The sequence below is a fragment of the Heloderma suspectum genome, chromosome 4 (assembly GCF_057233095.1).
Source record: "Heloderma suspectum isolate Gila_16-S chromosome 4, 16-S_ref, whole genome shotgun sequence".
Classification (NCBI taxonomy): Eukaryota; Metazoa; Chordata; class Lepidosauria; order Squamata; family Helodermatidae; genus Heloderma; species Heloderma suspectum.
The window spans coordinates 97381655-97401160 of record NC_139461.1 but is presented as its reverse complement, the minus strand read 5'-3'; the positions used below and the strand labels follow the sequence as shown (position 1 = coordinate 97401160).

At 49.3% G+C, this 19506-nt stretch overlaps 1 protein-coding gene across 21 annotated transcripts in view; it reads left to right on the top strand.

The window, feature by feature from the left end:
* The window catches only part of LOC146347177 (uncharacterized), a 75366-nt gene that overhangs the window by 38661 nt on the left and 17199 nt on the right, over nucleotides 1-19506 (top strand). For 5 of the 21 annotated variants that reach the window (XM_084850009.1, XM_084850010.1, XM_084850011.1 and 2 more), the window contains 2 exons: nucleotides 5322-5489; nucleotides 12972-13115. The exons of 10 other annotated variants lie outside the window; for them this stretch is intronic. In XM_084850009.1, coding sequence (XP_084706135.1) covers nucleotides 5322-5489; nucleotides 12972-13115 — 312 coding nt within the window. Of the gene's footprint in view, nucleotides 1-975; nucleotides 1143-5321; nucleotides 5490-12971; nucleotides 13373-19506 lie in introns of all 21 variants that reach the window. 6 more of the 21 variants (XR_014790181.1, XR_014790189.1, XR_014790188.1 and 3 more) reach the window with 4 other exon arrangements.

The following is a 19506-nucleotide window of genomic DNA, read 5'->3' as shown; positions in this document are numbered from 1 at the left end:
TGCTCTTGCCCAGACAACGGTGGTCGTGAGAAGATGAAGCTGCGGATGCCGCTGCTTGCTCACTTGCTCTCTCGCTTTCTCTTTTGCTGCCAAGCAAGCAAGTGGTAGCATTAGCAATGATGAGAAAGAGGAGGACGAACAATGGCAGCTGGTGACAATGACAGTGCGAAGGTTCATTGAGGAAGGGGGCCCACTGTGGGTGTGTTGCCCAGGGACCCCCAAAACGTGGATCCAGCACTGTGTACAGCCCTTCCTGCACTACGACCTCAAGTAAAATGATTCCTGGATTTCTCGGGGTAAAAAATGAGAAAAAAGGGTTCAGTCTTTTAATATTCATGTACATTCTATTTTCATAGCATTGATTTGAAGAACAATTGCTTAAAATGTAACACCATTGTTTTATAAGAACAATTAGCAGGCAGAGCACTCCTGGGTGGGACCAGCAGGGAGCAACGAGGCAGATCTACCGCCTTATCCCCATTCCTGCCAGCTTGCATGGTGGCTTCACCAGGCTGTTCAGCTTGGCAGATCCATGTATTTACAATCCCCTCATTGACAACACTGTGTGGGAAATTATCTCTACAGCCCCAAAACTGGCATAACAGGCCATAATCTGACCATCTGTGGGAACAGAGGATCTCTGGATGCAGCAGATCCAAACCCATCTCTTTCCTGCCCTGCCCACAGAATGCCACTTTTTCTGGGCTTCCCACCTGTTACCACTGGTAGAAGCAGGGCCAGCCCTACCATTAGGCAGGGTGAAGCAGTTGCCTCAGGTGGCGGATGCTGGGAGGTGGCAGCAAGATGCTGGAGAAAAGAGCCGTGTGCCTCACAGTGTGCCCTATGCCCTCTAAGCTAGTCTGCTTCCTTCAGTTAAATGGAGGATAGTGTTCCATCTTAGTATTGAAGAAACAATTTAGTCAGCTTTTGTATATGAAATGGAGAGGGTGCCATCTTGTTCTTCGCCTCAAACAGCAAAACGTCTTGGGCCAGGCCTGGATAAGAGAACCGGTGGCAGCAGCAGCTTACTGCCCACCTGGGCGCAGCAGGAGCCTCCACCACAGTGGAACCTAGGCTGGTGGCACTTCCGTGGTACAGTTAAAGAGGCATTATCCACTTGGTGTCATCAAAGCTTAATTCTGGTATGTGAGAATTCTATAATTTGGCTTCTGACAGTCAGGTTCAGCTTGTTTCAGAGAACAATCTAATTTTAAAAAATTAGATGGTCTCCCTTTTCTCCCATTGTTCATTGTCTATGTTTTGCAGTAGATAGAAAAATAGAATTCCTCCACTTCCATTGTTCATCATCTATGTTTTGCAGTAGATAGAAAAATAGAATTCCTCCACTCACTCATTACAATAATTGGATTGTGGCTTGTTGTGTGTGTTTTTTCCTTTCCCTTAAAATGCTTTATTTCCTTCAAAACTTTTTAGGTTGCATGTTCTAAAAGCCATTCATTCTAAGTCAGCTGAAATGGTAGAAAATCTGTCGATAAATTTCAGGCCTCAGACATGTAATTAATCTTCATATATTTCCGGTAATGCAAACACACCTGTGGGATGTTTTCCATTGAAAACATGAAAAGAAAACCTGTAATATATCTCAGAGTGATAGCTTTATCATGACTGACAGAGCTGCTGGAGGCCTCTCCTTTAGGAGAATAATTTGGGAGCGTATAAAGGAGAGATTGATTTCCACAGAACTCGTTCTTTTCTTTCTCACATTTATCCCCAGTGAGTAAAATCCTCCCTCTTTTCTAAGTACAAGAATCCAAAAAGGATGTTTCTAATATTTAATGTATTTAAAAACCCGCACAGGCCAATGTGTGTGTAGCATAATCAGTACCTTGTAGATGGGCAAAGTCCAAATTGGAGTGGAGTGTGCAATTTGCCAGTGTGATGCTGTTTCAATCAAATGCTTTCTTGTCAAAACTTGTTCTTATTTTGGACGTTTGGAAGAAAAAAGTTTAGCATGTGGAGCTTTTCAGGAAGTGCAGGATGGAAACAAAATACATGTTTTAAGGCCTTGTCAGATGATGTTTAAAGCAATCCACCTTCAGAAGTGCGATATTCTACCCGCGCACAATTGATGTGGGCTAATCTTTGTGCAGAATGAGATACGTTGAGGAAAGGTGGGAGACTAAGCTACACATACTGTAGCAACAACTTTTTTCTTCTTCTTGTAACTGTGTCTGTGTAAAATCTTATTGGTGCTTTGTACAATCTGGGGAGAGTATATCCAGAAAGGATCTTTTAAGAGCATGTAAAAGCATGCTCTTTCCTGTATCTCCTAATAATCAGTTATGGGTGTTCTTGAAGAATACTCAGATGTGATCTGTGACAAAGGGGGCAGCCGGCTCAGTGAAGTGTGCTCTGGTTGGTTCCCTCCTGGGCTGGTGGGTCCCTGCAGCTGTACTTGCTAGCAATCCTGAACTGACACCTTGGTATTTATGGCCCATAGCAGCAAGCTGATGACCTGCTTGAATGTCATGGTGAACATGGAAAGACTGGGGAAGTAAGATAGTGCCTCATTTTGGTATATTGCTTTGATGGAGTGACAGCCCCGGGCAAAGCAGCCATGTTCTAAGGTAGAGTTTGAAGACTTTAGAATTTGAATGGCAGGAAACCGGTTTTGTAAAAAGACATCTTGTAGCCTCAAAAGCTTTTAATGAAATACTCATTAGCCAACCCTTCTGCTTGTGGGATTTTTTCACCCCAAAATGTAACTAGCATTGTAAATAATAATACTTTTTTTTTTTTGATCTGGCAAACATTCCTAACAAGAAGAATACTAGCAATTGCCTAGCCTGCATCTTTTTTTATTAGGTCGTTTAAAATACCTTTATTAAAGTGACCATAAAAATGAATATAATTTTTAACTAATACAAAAATCTAAAGTGACATCTCAGTATGATTGTGAGCAAGAGCCCCAGTGCTCAGATACCATGGGCTAAAAGTAAATAAGTCTTCCCTTTAGATTTATGGGTGAGCTCTGGGAAAAATAGATTATAAGTATTTCCCAGTTTTGGTAGAAGAAAAAAGATTTCCCAAGTTCAGTGAAGAGCTATGCCCTACCCGGCGCCAGCTTGTCTGGCTGAAAGGGGGGGGCCATTGCGGGTGGGTGGGGTGATAAGATGTATGGGCCTCTGATTGGTGCACCCCAGTCGCACCACCATTCGGGGAGGAGCAGACCGAGTTGTCTTAAACTCGATCCCCTCCTTATCTCAGCTCTTTGGCGCAGCGCAGCTAAAGACACGACGAGGGACTTTGGCCTGCTGGAGAACGGCTTCGTCCTCGTTCCAGCCGCCTGGACCTAGCGTGCTTCTGTGCGCCAAAATCTTCGCTTTACAGCTGGCCGTCGGGAGAGCCAACTTTGCTGCCTCCGGGGCTCTGGAGTTATTGGTGATATCTTTCGCCTCCCTCCCCTCTTCGCAGGCTCCTTTTCCCGCCCGCCTGTCTGTCCGTCCGTCCATTCGGTCCCCTAGTGTACTCACTCTCCTGCCCGCTCGCCCGCCCGCTCACTCAACCCGCCCGCCCGCTTGCTCGCCTCGCCCGCCCGCTCACCCGCTTGCATGACCGGCCCGCCGGCCACCGGGCCGGCTCACGGCCCGCCTACAGGCCGGCCTGTCTACCTGGCCATCAGCCTTGCCGGCCTCTTCCTCCTCGCCTTGCCGGCCTCCCTTAGGTGTTGCTCCTGGCGTGGGGCGTCGGCGGGCGGGTGAGCGCGGTGCCGTTGTTTGCCGGCAGCAGCGCTCCAAGCGGCGGTCTGATTGCCCCCCCCACTCATCAGCCGAGTCTGCCTGTTGGGAGGGGCGCCTGGCTGCTGTGTCGAGTCGGGGCGTGTATATCACAGCCCCAATTGGTTGGCTCCCAGGGGCTTGGGACGTCCCCCCCACCCCCCCAAATCACGATTATTAAATATTTAATTAATAAAATTGCGTAACAGCGGCGGCTGCCTGTTTGGTGCCTCCCAAGACAGGGTGCCCTCGGCTGAGGGTGCCCGCGCTCAAACGCAGTTCCATCACCTTTGGCCCCTGGCTGCACCTCTTGAAAATCTGATTTTCTATCTAATCGGTAGTGCAGCGCTTAGGGGTGCACGAAAGTCCCTTACCTGTCCTCGAAGCTTTTCGCGGTGGGGGGGAGGCGCTTCGCTGCTCCCCCCGCGAAGTTCAGGCCAGGGGGGGAGGCTTCCCACCTCGCCCGGCCAAAATTCAGGCCAGGGGGGAGGCTTCCCGCCTCGCCCGGCCGAAATTCAGGCCGGGGAGGAGGCGCCTCGCCTTGCCCGGCTGCGAACTAAACAGTTAAAAAAAAAAAAAAACGCCCCCGTGATAGGCTACGTGACAATTAACGTAGCCTATCATGGCTAGATCTGCAAAGTCAGCCATGATTTACGTGATTTAAATAGCGTTGCCCTTATTTTCACCGTAGTCTACGTAAAGATTTACATAGACTACAGCGACCAAATAAGGAACGCGAATGGCGGCTCCCTATGGGGGCCGCCATTATCCATACGCGCTTTTTTTTTTTTTAAAGTCACCCATGATAGGCTACTTGATGATTTACGTAGCCTATCACGGCTGACTTTGCAAATCTAGCCATGATAGGCTACGTTAATCGTCACGTAGCCTATCACGGGGGCGTTTTTTTTTCTTTCTTTTATTGGAATGGCGGCGGCGGCAGCCGGTTGGAAGACCAGCTGCCGCTCCCGCCCCGGACGAAGACCCGACGAACCACCGGCCGGACCCACCGCCGGGAGGGACATTCGCCAAAGGTAAGTCCCGTCCCGGGGAGGGGGTGCGGGGTGCGGGGGGGTGCGGAGAATTTCTCCCCAAAACTTGTTCGGGGGGCCGAACATGTTGGCGCTTGGCCCCCCAAAGTTTCGGGGAGAAATTCTCTGCCAACCCTAGCAGCGCTCCCATCTTCATCCCCAGGCCTCTCTGTCGTGTCTGGAACTCGTACCCGCAGATCTTAAGACTGTGGGGTGGCTGCCTATTGTCTGGGGTGCCCAGCGGCTTTCTTAACTCTTTGATAGCTACCTTAATTCACCTCCTGCATCATGCCTCCTAAGAAGGGCCAGGGTGGTAAGAAAGGGAAGGGGAGGGCCCCACCCCCCCTCCCCAAAAGACAGCTGCCTAGGCCTGATTCTGACTCTGATGAGGACGCAGACCCGGTACTGGCATCAATTCTTTCTCATTTGGAAGCTGCTGAGCGTTCCTCAGGGATCCCTCCTCCTCCCCAGGCCAGGCACAAAAAATCCTCAGTGGTCCAGCACAAGCGAACGCGACAGCAGACCCAACGCTCGTTGCTCCTTTCTATTTCAGATAGCTTGGACGCTATTGAGGCATCCACCTCCTCTTCATCTGCTCTTCCAGAAGGCTCACCGCCTTCAGCGGAGCTCCTCCCTTCTGCTGCCTCATCTTCCCTGGGTGCACAAGCAACAACCTTGGTTTTCCCAGCTGGGGATCAGAGCGTGCCCACGATTGGTACAGGTGAGACCGCTTTGGCACCTCAATTCGCCTGGCCAGGTATGGGGCAAATCAACCCCTTGGGTTGGGTGCCGTGGGTTACCTTTCAAGGCGGCCCAGTCCCCCCTCATCCACTTCCTTCAGTTATTTCAGGCCCCGCAGCTAGTACTCCTCAGCCCGTTGCCTTGGCCTCAACTCCTAGTTCAGCTGCTTCATCAGCCAGCCCTCCCAGTTCTTTGGGGCCTGGAGCTTCATTCCCCTTACTACTACCGGCAAGAAACGCCACTGCGCCTGCCCCGCCATTAGTCCAGCCTCATCCGCTTAACGTCGCCTCCGTCAGTGTTTGGCAGGGGCCCACCGGTTCAGTTAGTGACCCACTAGCTTCCCTACCTCCTTCCCTGCTAGCCCCACAGTTGTCCTCGATTGACCTATGCGCCAACCTGAGTCATGGATCTATGCCCACTGGTGCTACGTCCTCACCTATTTGTTTTCACTTAACCATTGCTACTACAGAAAAGATATTGCGGGGTGAATTTATCGATGTCTTTGCCCTACTCTTTCGTGAGCCCGAACCCAGCGACAAAGATAGGACCCGTGACCGAGATCCTGAGCGGAGCAAAGCTCTCAAGGTGCCTCGCACCTGGGCGAACTGGTTGCCAGGCTTTTTAATTTACGCTGGCATCCTCCAGCAGAGGTTCCCTGAGAGGGCTTGGGTTCTCACCAAGTACCTCGACATAATATTCAGGGCTTACTCCGATTATGAGGGGAGCGCATGGCTGGCTTACGACGAGGCCTTCCGAAGGAGGGCTGCCATCGACCCCTCCATGCGCTGGGATCTGAAGGACCAGGACCTTTGGCTCCAATTCATGACCCCTTCTAGGCCAGGCTTCAGCGACAGGTCCAACAGTGGCCATATCCTGGCCAAGCTGTCGCCTGCAATAGCCACTAAGACTATTGCGGGTCCAGGGGTTCAACACTGCTGGCTGTGCTGGGAGTTCAACTCCAAAGGTTCCTGCTCCCATAACCCATGCCGCTTCCGGCACGAGTGCTCCCTTTGTGGCGGTCAACACTCCTGCCCCTCTTGCCCGAGAGCCAGAGGTTGGAGAGGTCCCCCAAAGGATGGCCAGGATGGCAGAAAACAGGGCGGTGGGCATCCTCCCCCTCCCAAAGGGCCCCAGCCCAATTAAGATTGTTCCACTCCTTCAACTTCTAGGTCGTTATCCAAATCGGCGGGCAGCGATCTACTTGGAACGCGGCTTTACATTGGGCTTCAGGATCCCCTTTATGGGCCTGCGCAGGCTGTATTTGTCCGGTAACCACCGGTCTGTTCTTAGCATGCGGCGCCTGGTGCAAGATAAGATTAACAAAGAAGTTCAGTCAGGTCAGGTCATCGGCCCCTTTTCCTCGCCCCCGCTACCCAACCCGAGGATTTCCCCTTTGGGAATTATACCCAAGAAATCGCCCAGTGAATTCAGGTTAATTCATGACCTCTCTTTCCCCAAGGGCCAGTCGGTTAATGACGAAATTCCAGATTACCTATGTTCGGTGCGTTATACATCCTTTGACACTGCGGTAGCCATGATAAGAGCTCTGGGCTGTGGGGCATTGATTGGCAAGTGTGATATCAAATCCGCTTTTTGCATTTTGCCTATCAATCCTCTGGATTTTGATTTGCTGGGATTTTCCTTCCAGAACAAAATTTACATTGACCGCACCCTCCATATGGGATGCTCCATCTCTTGCGCCATGTTTGAAACATTTAGTACCTTTTTGGAATGGGCCATATGGGACAAGACGGGCTGCGGCGATGTGGTCCATTATTTGGATGACTTCCTGTTTGCTGGACCCGGTCTAGGGATGGCGGAGAATTTCTCACCGAAACTTCGGGGGGCCGAGCACCAACATGTTCGGCCCCCCAAACAAGTTTCGGGGAGAAATTCTCCACACCCCCCTGCCCCCGCACCCCCCCCCGGGCCGGGACTTACCTTTGGCGAATGTCCCTCCCGGCGGCGGGTCCAGCCGGCGGTTCGGCGGGTGTTCGTCCGGGGCGGGAGCAGCAGCCGGTCTTTCAACCAGCTGCCGCCCCCGCCATTCCAATAAAAGAAAAAAAAAAACGCCCCCGTGATAGGCTACGTGACGATTAACGTAGCCTATCACGGCTAGATCTGCAAAGTCAGCCTTGATAGGCTACATAAATCGTCACGTAGCCTATCACGGGTCACTTAAAAAAAAAAAAAAAAGTGCGTACGGATAATGGCGGCCCCCATAGGGAGCCGCCATTCGTGTTCCTTATTTGGTCGCTGTAGTCTACGTAAAGATTTACGTAGACTATGGCGAAAATAAGGGCAACGCTATTTGCGTTGCCCTTATTTTCGCCATAGTCTACGTAAATCTTTACGTAGACTACAGCGACCAAATAAGGAACGTGAATGGCGGCTCCCTATGGGGGCTGCCATTTGCGTACGCGCTTTTTTTTTTTTTTAAGTCACCTGTGATAGGCTACGTGATGATTAACGTAGCCTATCACGGCTGACTTTGCAGATCTAGCCGTGATAGGCTACGTTAATCGTCACGTAGCCTATCACGGGGGCATTTTATTTTTTTTTTTTAACTTTGGAGTTCGCGGCCGGGCGAGGCGAGGCGCCTCCTCCCCGGCCTGAATTTCGGCTGGGCGAGGTGGGAAGCCTCCCCCCCGGCCTGAATTTTGGCCGGGCGAGGCGGGAAGCCTCCCCCCCTGGCCTGAACTTCACGGGGGGAGCAGCGAAGCGCCTCCCCCCCACAGCGAACAAGCTTCGAGGACAGGTAAGTGACTTTCGTCCACCCCTACCGGTGACGGCAGTCAATGCTCTGACCTGATTAGGGCATTCATATCCCTTTCCTCAGACTTGGGTGTCCCTTTGGCACACGAGAAGACAGAGGGCCCTGCTGTTACTTTGACGTTCTTGGGGATCGAGCTTGATACCCGCGCAGTGTTCTCGTCTCCCTCACGATAAATTGATGATACTTAAAAATAAGCTCCAGTCCATCTTGCTCCTTCGTAAAATCTCCCTTAGAGAACTACAGGAAGTCGTTGGCCATTTGAACTTCGCTTGTAGGGTGGTTGCCCCTGGCTGCGCATTCCTGCGACGGTTCTGCTGGGCAATGCGGGGTATTCAACTCCCGCATCATCGCACCAGAGTCACCTCTGCTATGCGCATGGACCTGCGGGTATGGCTTAAATTCCTGAGGGACTTTAATGGCACCTCCTTTTGGAGACGTGAATTACTTCTGCGAGCCGACATGCAGATCCATTCGGACGCAGCTGGCACCTTTGTTTTTATTTATTTATTTATTTATTTTATTTCATTTCTATACCGCCCAATAGCCGAAGCTCTCTGGGCGGTTCACAAAAACTAAAACCAAACAACACACAATAAAACAATTTAAAATATATAGAACATTAAAACCACAATATAACAATACAACCACAATAAAACCTAGCAGCAGTACAGGAGTTTAAAATACAGATTTAAAACAGCAAAGATAAAAATTTAGAAAGCTAAAACGCCTGGGAAAATAAAAAGGTCTTCACCTGGTGCCGAAAGGAGTACAATGTAGGCGCCAGGCGAACCTCACTAGGGAGCTCATTCCACAGCCGGGGTGCCACAACAGAAAAAGCCCTCCTCCTAGTAGCCACCCGCCTCACTTCCTTTGGCAGGGGCTCATGGAGAAGGGCCGCTGATGATGATCTTAAGGTCCGGGCAGGCACATATGGGAGGAGGCGATCCTTCAGGTAACCTGGCCCCAAGCCGTTAAGGGCTTTGAATGTTAACACCAGCACTTTGAATCGGGCCCGGAAATGGACTGGCAGCCAGTGCAGCTGGAAAAGTACTGGCGTAATATGAGCTCGCAGGCCAGTCCCTGTTAACAATCTTGCTGCCCTATTTTGGACCAGCTGAAGTTTCCGGACCGTTTTCAAAGGCAGCCCCACATATAACGCATTGCAGTAATCCAGACGAGAAGTTATCAGAGCATGGATAACTGTAGCTAGGCTATCTCTGTCCAGATAAGGGCGTAGTTGGTATACCAGCCTAAGCTGATAAAAAGTGCTCCGTGCCACTGAGTTCACCTGTGCCTCAAGTGACAGTTCTGGATCCAAGAGCACCCCCAAACTACGAACCTGATCCTTTAGGGGGAGTGCAACCCCCTCCAGAACAGGTTGAATATCACCTAGCCGGGCAGACAAACCACCCACTAACAGTACCTCCGTCTTGTCTGGATTGAGTTTCAGTTTATTAGGCCTCATCCAGTCCATTACCGTGCCCAGGCACTGGTTCAGAACAGCCACTGCCTCACCTGGTTTTGATGAGAAAGAGAGGTAGAGCTGGGTGTCATCCACATATTGATGGCACCTCAGCCCACACCTCTGGATAACCTCCCCCAGCGGTTTCATGTAGATGTTAAACAGCATGGGGGATAGAATAGAGCCCTGTGGAACCCCATGGCACAATTGCCATGGCACAGAGCAATAGTCCCCCAGCACCACCTTCTGGAATCGGCCATCCAAGTAGGAGCGGAACCACTGTAGTGCAGTGCCTCCAACTCCCAACCCAGACAACCTATCCAGAAGGATACCATGGTCGATGGTATCAAAAGCCGCTGAGAGGTCCAGGAGAATCAACAGGGTCGCACTCCCCCTGTCCCTCTCCCGGCAGAGGTCATCCCACAGGGCGACCAAGGCAGTTTCCATTCCAAAACCAGGCCTGAAGCCCGATTGAAATGGATCTAGATAATCCGTTTCATTCAAGAGTGCCTGGAGCTGTCCTACAACCACCCGCTCAAGCATCTTGCCCAGGAAGGGGATGTTGGCCACTGGCCTATAATTGTTAACATCCTCTGGGTCCAGGTTAGGCTTTTTCAGGAGTGGTCTAATTACTGCCTCTTTTAAAGCAGCAGGCACCACTCCCTCTCTCAAGGAGGAATTTACAACCTCCTGGACCCAGCCGGACAACCCCTCCTTGTTTGATTTAATAAGCCATGAAGGGCAAGGGTCAAGCACACAAGTTGTCGATCGGACTTGGCCAAGCACCTTGTCTGCATCCTCAGGCCTCAGTAACTGAAACTCATCCAATAAAACTGGACCAGACGGTGCTCTGAACGCCTCTACCAATGGAACTGCATTAATGGTGGTCTCCAATTCATGACGAATCTGAGCGACTTTATCCTCAAAGTGCCGCGCAAACTTGTCACAGCGTGCTACCGAGGGTTCCACCGTCTCTCTCCCTGGCCCAGAATGTAACAGGCCGTGAACCACTCGGAAAAGCTCCGCCGGACGACACTGAGAAGATGCAATGCTGGTGGAAAAGAACTGCCTCTTTGCCACCCTCACCGCCACAGAGTAGGCTCGATAGTGGGCTCTTACCTGTGTTCGGTCAGACTCAGCACAAGTTTTCCTCCACCTGCGTTCTAGCTGTCTCCCCTCTTGCTTCATTGCCCTCAGCTCAGGTGTATACCAAGAAGCTGGCCGGGCTCTGCTCAGAGGGAGAGGGCGCTTGGGTGCGATCATGTCAACCGCCCGAGTCATCTCTGCATTCCACAGAGCGACCTGGGCTTCGACAGGAGCACCAGCCATACCAGCAGGAAAATCCCCCAGAGCCCTCTGGAATCCATCGGAATCCATTAATCTCCGGGGGCGGACCATTTTAATAGGTCCCCCACCCTTGCAGAGGGGAAAGGCCGCCAGAAGTCTAAACCTCAGCAGGAAGTGATCTGACCATGACAAAGGGACAGATGTTAATTCCTCTACTTTCAGATCACCATCCTCCTGCCCAGTCGAGAAAACCAGATCAAGCGTGTGTCCTTTTATATGCGTTGGGCCGATGACATGTTGGGACAGCCCCATGGTTGTCATGGCGGCCATGAAGTCCTGAGCCGCCCCGGATACAGCGGCCTCGGCATGGAAGTTGAGATCCCCCAGGACCATCATCCTGGGGGTCCTCAACACCAAGTCCGAGACCACCTCCGTCAGCTCAGGCAGGGAGTCCGATGGGCAGCGGGGTGGGCGGTACACCAACAGAATCCCTAATCTGTCCCGGGTACCCAACACAAGGTACAGACACTCAAGATCCGCACTCGAATGAGCAGGAAGCCTGGAGAGGGAGATTGAATTCCTATAGACCAAATTTTTGGGCTAATTTGGCGAGACCGGTGGTGCCTGGGCCAGTGGCCGGAGACCTGGGTTGCCAGCGGTATCTGTTGGGACCTCACCTTTCTGGAATTCTTCCCCATTTACGTGGCTGTACATATTTGGGCAGACTTGATGGCCAACTCTGTCGTCCTTTTTTGGTGCGACAACTTGGCTGTAGTGCACGTCATTAATACATTATCCTCTAGAAACCAAAGGGTCATGGAGTTAGTTAGGGCATTTACCCTCCAATGCCTACGCCACAACATATGTTTCCGTGCCCGCCATGTGCCGGGTCTGGGGAACCCTGTAGCCGATGCTTTGTCACGAAACCAGATCGACAGGTTCCGTGTGTTGGCTCCGTGGGCCCGTCCGCAGCCAGACCCCATACCAGACGAACTGTGGGAGATTGGTGCTCTCAAGTCGAACACACGATCCTGAATTCTATAGCCCCCAGCACTAGAGCTGCCTATGAGAGAGCAGGTAGGGAGTTTGGCGCCTTCAGGTGCGGGCTTCAGTTGCAGGATGTGTGGCCCTTACCTGTGGACCACTTGTTACAATTTTGCGTACATCTGCATAACAAGGGACTATCTGCTAGGACCATTTCGGGGAAGCTCGCCTCATTGGCCTTCTGGGCCAAGGTGCAAGGGGTAGAGGACTCCACCTCAGATTTCCGAATTAGGAGATGTTTCCTGCCCCGCCAGACTCCAGGCACCCTTTGTCGCCAGTTATTCTCACAGGGCTTCAGGCATTGTGGCCCTCCCTTTGCTCTTCTCCATACGAAGCCTCCCTCTTTCACGCTGCAGCTTTAACAGCCTTTTTTGGGGCCCTCAGGATTTCAGAACTGGTCTGGGCCTCCAAATCCGACACCACCGGGAGGGCCTTGAGGTATTCAGATATCCAGATCCAGCTTAGCCTGATTCACCTCCATATTCGACGTTCAAAAACCAATCAGGCAGGCAAAGGAGCATTGGTTACCCTTAACCAGGCCCAGGCCGACGAGTTATGCCTGGTCAGGGCCTTGCGGGCTTTCATTGAGCACCGCGGGGCAAGTGAGGGTCCCCTATTTTGCCATGCGGATGGTTCACCACTGACAAAGTTCCAATTTTGGGCAGTCACTAAGTTAGCCTTGACCACACTGGGTCTGGGGCATTACCGTTTCGGGACTCACTCATTTCGTATTGGGGCGGCCTCTACGACAGCTGCCATAGGTTTTTCATCCAGGCAAGTGAAAGCGGTAGGGAGATGATGTTCCAGGGCCTTCCGCTCTTACATTCGCAAGTTGCCTGATGCTTCTTGATGCTTCTTGATGATTTTCTTGCCTTCCCCAATGTTTTATTTAGATGGGATTCGACCAACGCCGGTATGGGTGCTCATTTGTGGGCACAGTATGGTTTTTTGGGCTGCCCGCAGAGCTTCTACATCGGCCTTCAGATCACGGCTGCAATTTCCCCAACAGGTGGCGATACAGTGGCTCGGCCGACGGGGTATGCGATGGGATGGTCTGCTCCCCATACTCTTTCAACGAGGTTTGGTCAGTTTCCCTCCACAGGTCCTGGTGTTACACCTTGGAGGGAACGACCTGGGCTACAAGCCTGGAAAGGACTTGATTGAGCAGGTGTTGGCCGATCTGCAGACGATCTGACATCGCTGGCCGGGGGTGACCATATTATGGTCTTCAATGCTCCTGAGAATCATGTGGAGGGCGCAGAGCAATGCGGCCATGGAAAAGGCCCAGCGCAAGGTGAATAGAGAACTGGCACGTGGGTTGCCAGAGCATGGTGATGGTTGCATCAACCACCTAGGAATTAATTGGACTAGGAGGGAGCTTTACAGGCAGGATGGTGTCCACCTGTCAGACATAGGCAATGATTTATTTTTGGCCAATCTGCAAAGGGGCCTGCGGAAAGTTCTTCTGCGCAGGTGGGGGGAGTTTCACATGCAATAGGCCTGTGACTCCTGTGGTGGCTAGGACGGGCAAAACTGGAAAGGGAGTAGGGATGGTGTGCACGCAGAGGCACCTTATGGTGACAGGTGACGCCTGAGGGCCCCCCAAACGGGTTGTGCGGCTCGGCGGGGGGATAAGGGTTGCCTGGGAGACCAACCCTACTCACTCACCCAGGTGTTGTGCGGCACCGGGTTGGGGGTGACACCAGAAGGTCTACCTCCCCCAGAAGGAGCAGTCCGGAGGGATGGCGAGATCACCGCCACCCCTCAGGCTGGGTGTGTTTTCGCCCATGAAGTGTCAGCTAGCCGCTGACACAGTTAGATGCCCGTCCTAGTTACCCCTTTGCAAAAATTTCAATAAAATGTGGCCCAATTTTCAATCCAAGCTTGTTGTCTGCATCTTCTTTGACCCATCTCTGCTCGCAATGTATGGGACACACTAAGATATGCCAGAGCAGTGGTTGTTGTTGTTGTTGTTGTTGTTATTATTTTTAACGTAATACATTGAAAGAGCCGATGTTTGTTCCAGAATCAGACAGAGAAGAAGAGTAGGTGAGAGAAAGTTAAAAGGTAACCTTCTATATATCTAGAACTATTTGCATCATAATAGAAAGGAAAATAAGCCACTTTAACAGCAAAGCTTCTGCACCGCTCGATAAAAGGTTGCCCTACCTGATCAAATAAATACAATTTGCCATAGTGTATAAAGGGGATCTTTTCCAATTTAGCTATTTCCATTAATGTCTAAGTCTACTGATCAATAATAAGCATTGCTTAGCTTCCCTGTTCATAAGAATCATCTCCTTGGCAGCTGTAGCTGCATTTTTTGCAAAGTAGCTCTCAATAAGACCGGGGGGGAAATCTACCTCACCACACATGAGTTCAATAATGAAGTTATAAATATGTTTGGATTTAGACTAAATTAATTTTGTGCTTCGTTATGCCAAAATGTTGAAACCACAGGGTCATTTGGAAACCTTAGTTAAAAAAAAACCCTCAGTCATGTCAATGACTGCCAGCACACACAGGAATTTATTTGCAGCTAGGGTGGCCACTTACAAACTGCCCCCTCCCAATGGAAATGCATCAGCAAACAAGAGGACACAGATTTGCATATGCTAATTTATATGTATAGATGCAAACTTAGGAATAATTCCTGTAATTTAAATAGAAATACAGTAAGTGTCTTCAAGATCCCTGCTCTTATGTCTTTTGGTTCTTTATCTTTAAAAGGTTAAACCAGCCTTGGGCTGGGCAGCCCATCAAATAGAAAGTTGTCCTCTGTAAAGTAGGACACATGGCCACCCTATGACTGCAGTCATGGGGACGTTCAGTTTGCATGCACTGGGACAAATCACTGGATTTTATTTACATTTATTTTGCTGTCCTTTGAATTTGGGACAATATAATAGCCCAGAGTTTTTCCCCATGCTGATGTGACCTGAAATGATTAGAACTATCCCATGTAGAATCACCCAAACACCATGCAGGACATGTTGTGACCAGGGGTAAGTTCACAAGACCTTTTTTCCAGTTCATAAAGGCACACACTTCCACCATGTGGCCACCAGCTATGGTAATTCTGGTGGAAAGTAAAGACAGATCTTTTTCAAGAGAGGAAGGCCTTGAATATTAGAGAACTCCTGCGATAATCCAGGAGCACAAATGTCCCTGAAGTTTCCCATGATATATACCAGTTAAACAAGTTCTTCTCACCTTCTTAGTTTTTACAATATACCAATATCATCATTGCCATTGTCGTCACCAAAAATAATATAGAAATAATGTCTCATAAAATGCTGGTGGCAGTCCTGCACCCAATTTATATATGCTTAAATCCATCAGCTTCAGTGGGATTGCACATACTAAACTGCTTTTGGGATAAGGACCATGGCTATTTAATAATAATTAAATTGGATAATGTAAAATATACAGTGTTTTGAGTTCCAACCCCCTCACCTTCACAGCTACATTGCCAAACTGCAAATGTCCATATCTGCAAAATCTTGACAGTTTGGGGTGAATAGGCTGCTTCAGGGGTGAGAAAATATATGTTTGTAATGGTCAGCAGTGTTTCATTTAATTTATTATATTTCTGTTTGGCCCCATAGCTGAAGCTCTCCTAGGACTCTCCAGGGCCATGTCATCCCATAATGCATCTCTACGGAAAGACATTACATCATGATGTAGCATCCTTCCAGGTGCATTGTGGGGAAAAATGGCTGCCCCCACTGCCAAGCTGGGGGCAGCCATTTCCCCCCAACAATGCCCCTGGAAGGATGCTACATTGCAGAATCAGAGTGTCCTAGGAGTGCCACTGCCACTTGTTGCCATGGGAAAATGCATTTTCAACAGAAAACAGGGAAGTTTCTGCTGCTGGCCGTTATAAATGTACATTGCGTGTCCCCAAAAGAATTCAGCATCCCACTGAAGGTTATGGACTTCTTTGCCCCCCATTTTCATTCCAGCCCCTGCAAATGTGCTGAAAAAGTTCCATTCAGAACGTTCAGCCCAGAATTCAAAATAATATAAATCTGCCGCATGATTGCTCTATCTGCATTAGTACCAATCACTTCGATGGGCAGCAGTTTACTTGGCTCTATACCAGGGACTGCCAAGTGGCAGACACCAGGCCAGATTAAGCCCCAGCACTAGTGTCTGTCCAGCTTTCAGATGGATTGCCATGATTTGCATATAATTACATATTGACCTGGTTTGCATGATCAAAACAAACCACGGTGGCTTGTTTTCATCACCAACGCATGGTGGCACATGCCGGTCATCATTTCCTTAATTACTCATCTGGGCATGGCTTGTTGTGTCATCTAAACCTGGGTGGCATGGCTTATTTAAAGGGAGAACAGCACTCAAATAACCCATGGCCTGTTGAACGGTTATTTGAAGGTTGTTCCCCCATCAAATAAGCCCAGTTTCAGCCAATGTGACAAGCTGTGCCTGGGTGGGTAATTAGAGAAATGGTGCCTGTCACACCAGCATGTGCTAGGGATTAAAACAAGCCTCTGTGGCTTATTTAAACCACAGTGGCTTGTTTGATCATATGAACTGGCCCACTGAGTAATCTTACATTAAAGTACAATTATGGCAGGACATTCTGTAACTTTACCCCCCCGTTGCAGTAAGAACTGGACCCACAGGAGGCCCTCCACTGAAGACGGTCATGTATATATGGAGTCAGATTGTCCTTTAAATACCCTGGCCCTAAGCCATGAAGGACTTTAAAGGTCAAAACTAGCACTTTGAATTTGGTCCGTAAATGGACTGGGAGCTAGTGTAGTTAGATCACAGCCACCATACCAGCCTAAGTTGGTAAAAGCTAGTCCATGCCGTAGAAGCAGCTTGGGCCACTAATGACAGAGATGGATCAATGAACATCCCCAAGCTGTGAATTTGTTCCTTCAGGGGAAATGTATCCTTGTCTATCACAAGATGAGAACACCAGTCCCCTGGATAGATGAACTACATACCCACTGTACCTCCATCTTTTCCAGATTAAGTTTCAGTTTACTGGCCTTCATCCAGACCATGACTAGAGATTTAGCACTTCCACACCTGAATTTGATGAAAAGGAGCACTAGAGTTGGGTGTCATCCACATATTGATGACACCTCATGCTAAACCTCTAGATGACATCACTCAGTGGTTTCATGTAGATGTTAAATTAATAGCATCTACATAGGGAACAAAATAGAACCCCGTGGGAGGCCATAGCCAAGAAGTCTTCTTAGCAGAGTAACTGAGTTTGGGGAAAAGGCCTGAAAGGAGTATGGCCATTTGTCTTCTTTAACAGAGCACAGTCCTCTATTTGAATGGCTGCTGAAAAACTATCCTTTATTTGAAGGTGTCTTCTGTCTGAAGGGCTGACCTGTCAAGTTCTGGTTTAAAGATAAAGAACCATAAGAACTGTTGCCCATCAACAGTTGGCACCACAATAGCAGACTAAACAGGCAGGCACACTGGTCACCTGGCCACAGTGTTCCACACTATGGTGAGATGTACTGCATTTCTATTTAAATTATAATAATTATTACTAAATTTGCATCTATACATATAAATTAGCATATGCACATGTTATGCAAATTGGCACCCTCTTTTGTCCTTTGTTTTGGTGGTGCATTTCGTTTTTTGGCAATTCATAAGCGGCCACCCTGGTACAAAGGGGAAGAGAGAGCTCACCTGTACTGAACCCATCTTTAAAGTAGGACATCTGTTCAGACGGTGTTGGGTGTCTTGATAGGCATAAATAAATAATAGTTTAAAAAGAGAGAGAGGATTATTTATAAGGGATCAGGTGAACATGATCAGGATGTCATTACTATCAAAAGATATCAAACCAATGTACTAAGCAAGTACCTAAGATTAGATTCTAATCACTACTAGTAGTAGCAGGAGTAAGTACACTGCTACTTGTAATGATAAATATATAGCTGAATTGAGTGTAGTGGAGACCAGGCAGCATCTTTAGCTTTAGGACAAATGTTTTAAGAATCAGTGACCCACGTCACAGTTTCATTAGTGGCTTTGATCCAGTTTTAATAAGGTGATGATATGTGCATTATAGTACTTGAATAAGGGGAGGGGGGTAATGGTGACTATGTGGATATTGCTGACTATCTCCCTCCAATATTATGCTTACGATGTTCTACATTAAGCCCTGGGCTTTTCTGGGTCACCTCCTTTTTAAATGGGAAAGTATGTAGAACTGTTAAAGTTTATGGAATTTGGAAAAGGAGATCATTGTAGCAGGAACATGCCAAGCATTGTGGCATAGTGCATCAGCTTTTCTTTTTCTTTTTGTTGACAAATGGATACCCAAATTTCTCCTTGTAATTAACTGTATTCTAAGGGCCCATTCCCCATCATGGATCACTGCCTTGCTGTGGCGAAGGGGCTTGCGTAACTCAGTGAAGCCATAGGCTATGCCGTGCAGGGCCACCCAAGATGGACAGGTCATGGCAGAGAGTTCTGACAAAATGTGGTCCACTGGAGAAGGAAATGGCAACCCACTCCAGTATTCTTGCCAAGAAAACCCCATGGAAAGTATCACAAGGCTAAAAGAGATGATGCCAGAAGATGAGCCCCTGAGGTTGGAAGGTGTCCAATATACTACTGGGGAAGAGCAGAGGGTATTTCCAAGTAGCACCAGAAAGAGTGAAGCTGCTGGGCCAATGCAGAAATTAGGGATGTACAAAACACTTACCTGGTTTCGTCCAGGGACATCTGTGGTGGTGGGGAGGTGCTCTGTCCCTCCCCCTGAAATCCTCGACGGGGGAGGAGGAGATCCGTTCCTCCCCCCTGGAATCCTGCTAGGCCGGCTCCACTCCGCGGCCAGGCCGCAGAGCCGCCGGCCGGGCCAACCCGCAGCGGGGCCTCCATCTGCTGCCGGGCTGCTGCAGACACAAATGGCATCCTGAGTAGGGGACACCATTTGCATCCCTATGGTAGCCCGTGATAGGCTACGAAAATATTTACATAGCCTATTGCAGCAAGCCAAAAAAAAAAAAAAACAGCGTACGCAAATGGCGGCGGCTACGGAGGCCACCATTTACGTTCCCCTTTTTTCTCCGTTTTAGCCTACGTAAATATTTACGTAGGCTATTACAGCAGGGGAAAAAAAGGAATGCAAATAGCGTCCACTACGCCATTTGCGTTCCCCCTTTTTTTCGCCGTAATAGCCTACGTAAATATTTACATAGGCTAAAATGGCGAAAAAAAGGGAACGTAACTGGCGGCCGCTGTAGCCACTGCCATTTGAGTTCGCTGTTTAGGGTTTTTTTGCTTGCCATGATAGGCTACGTAAATACTTACGTAGCCTATCACGGCTAACACAGGGACACCATTTGCAATTATAACGGCTATGATAATTTGCAATTATCATGGCTATGATGAGGAAGCGAATGGCGGCCGCAGATG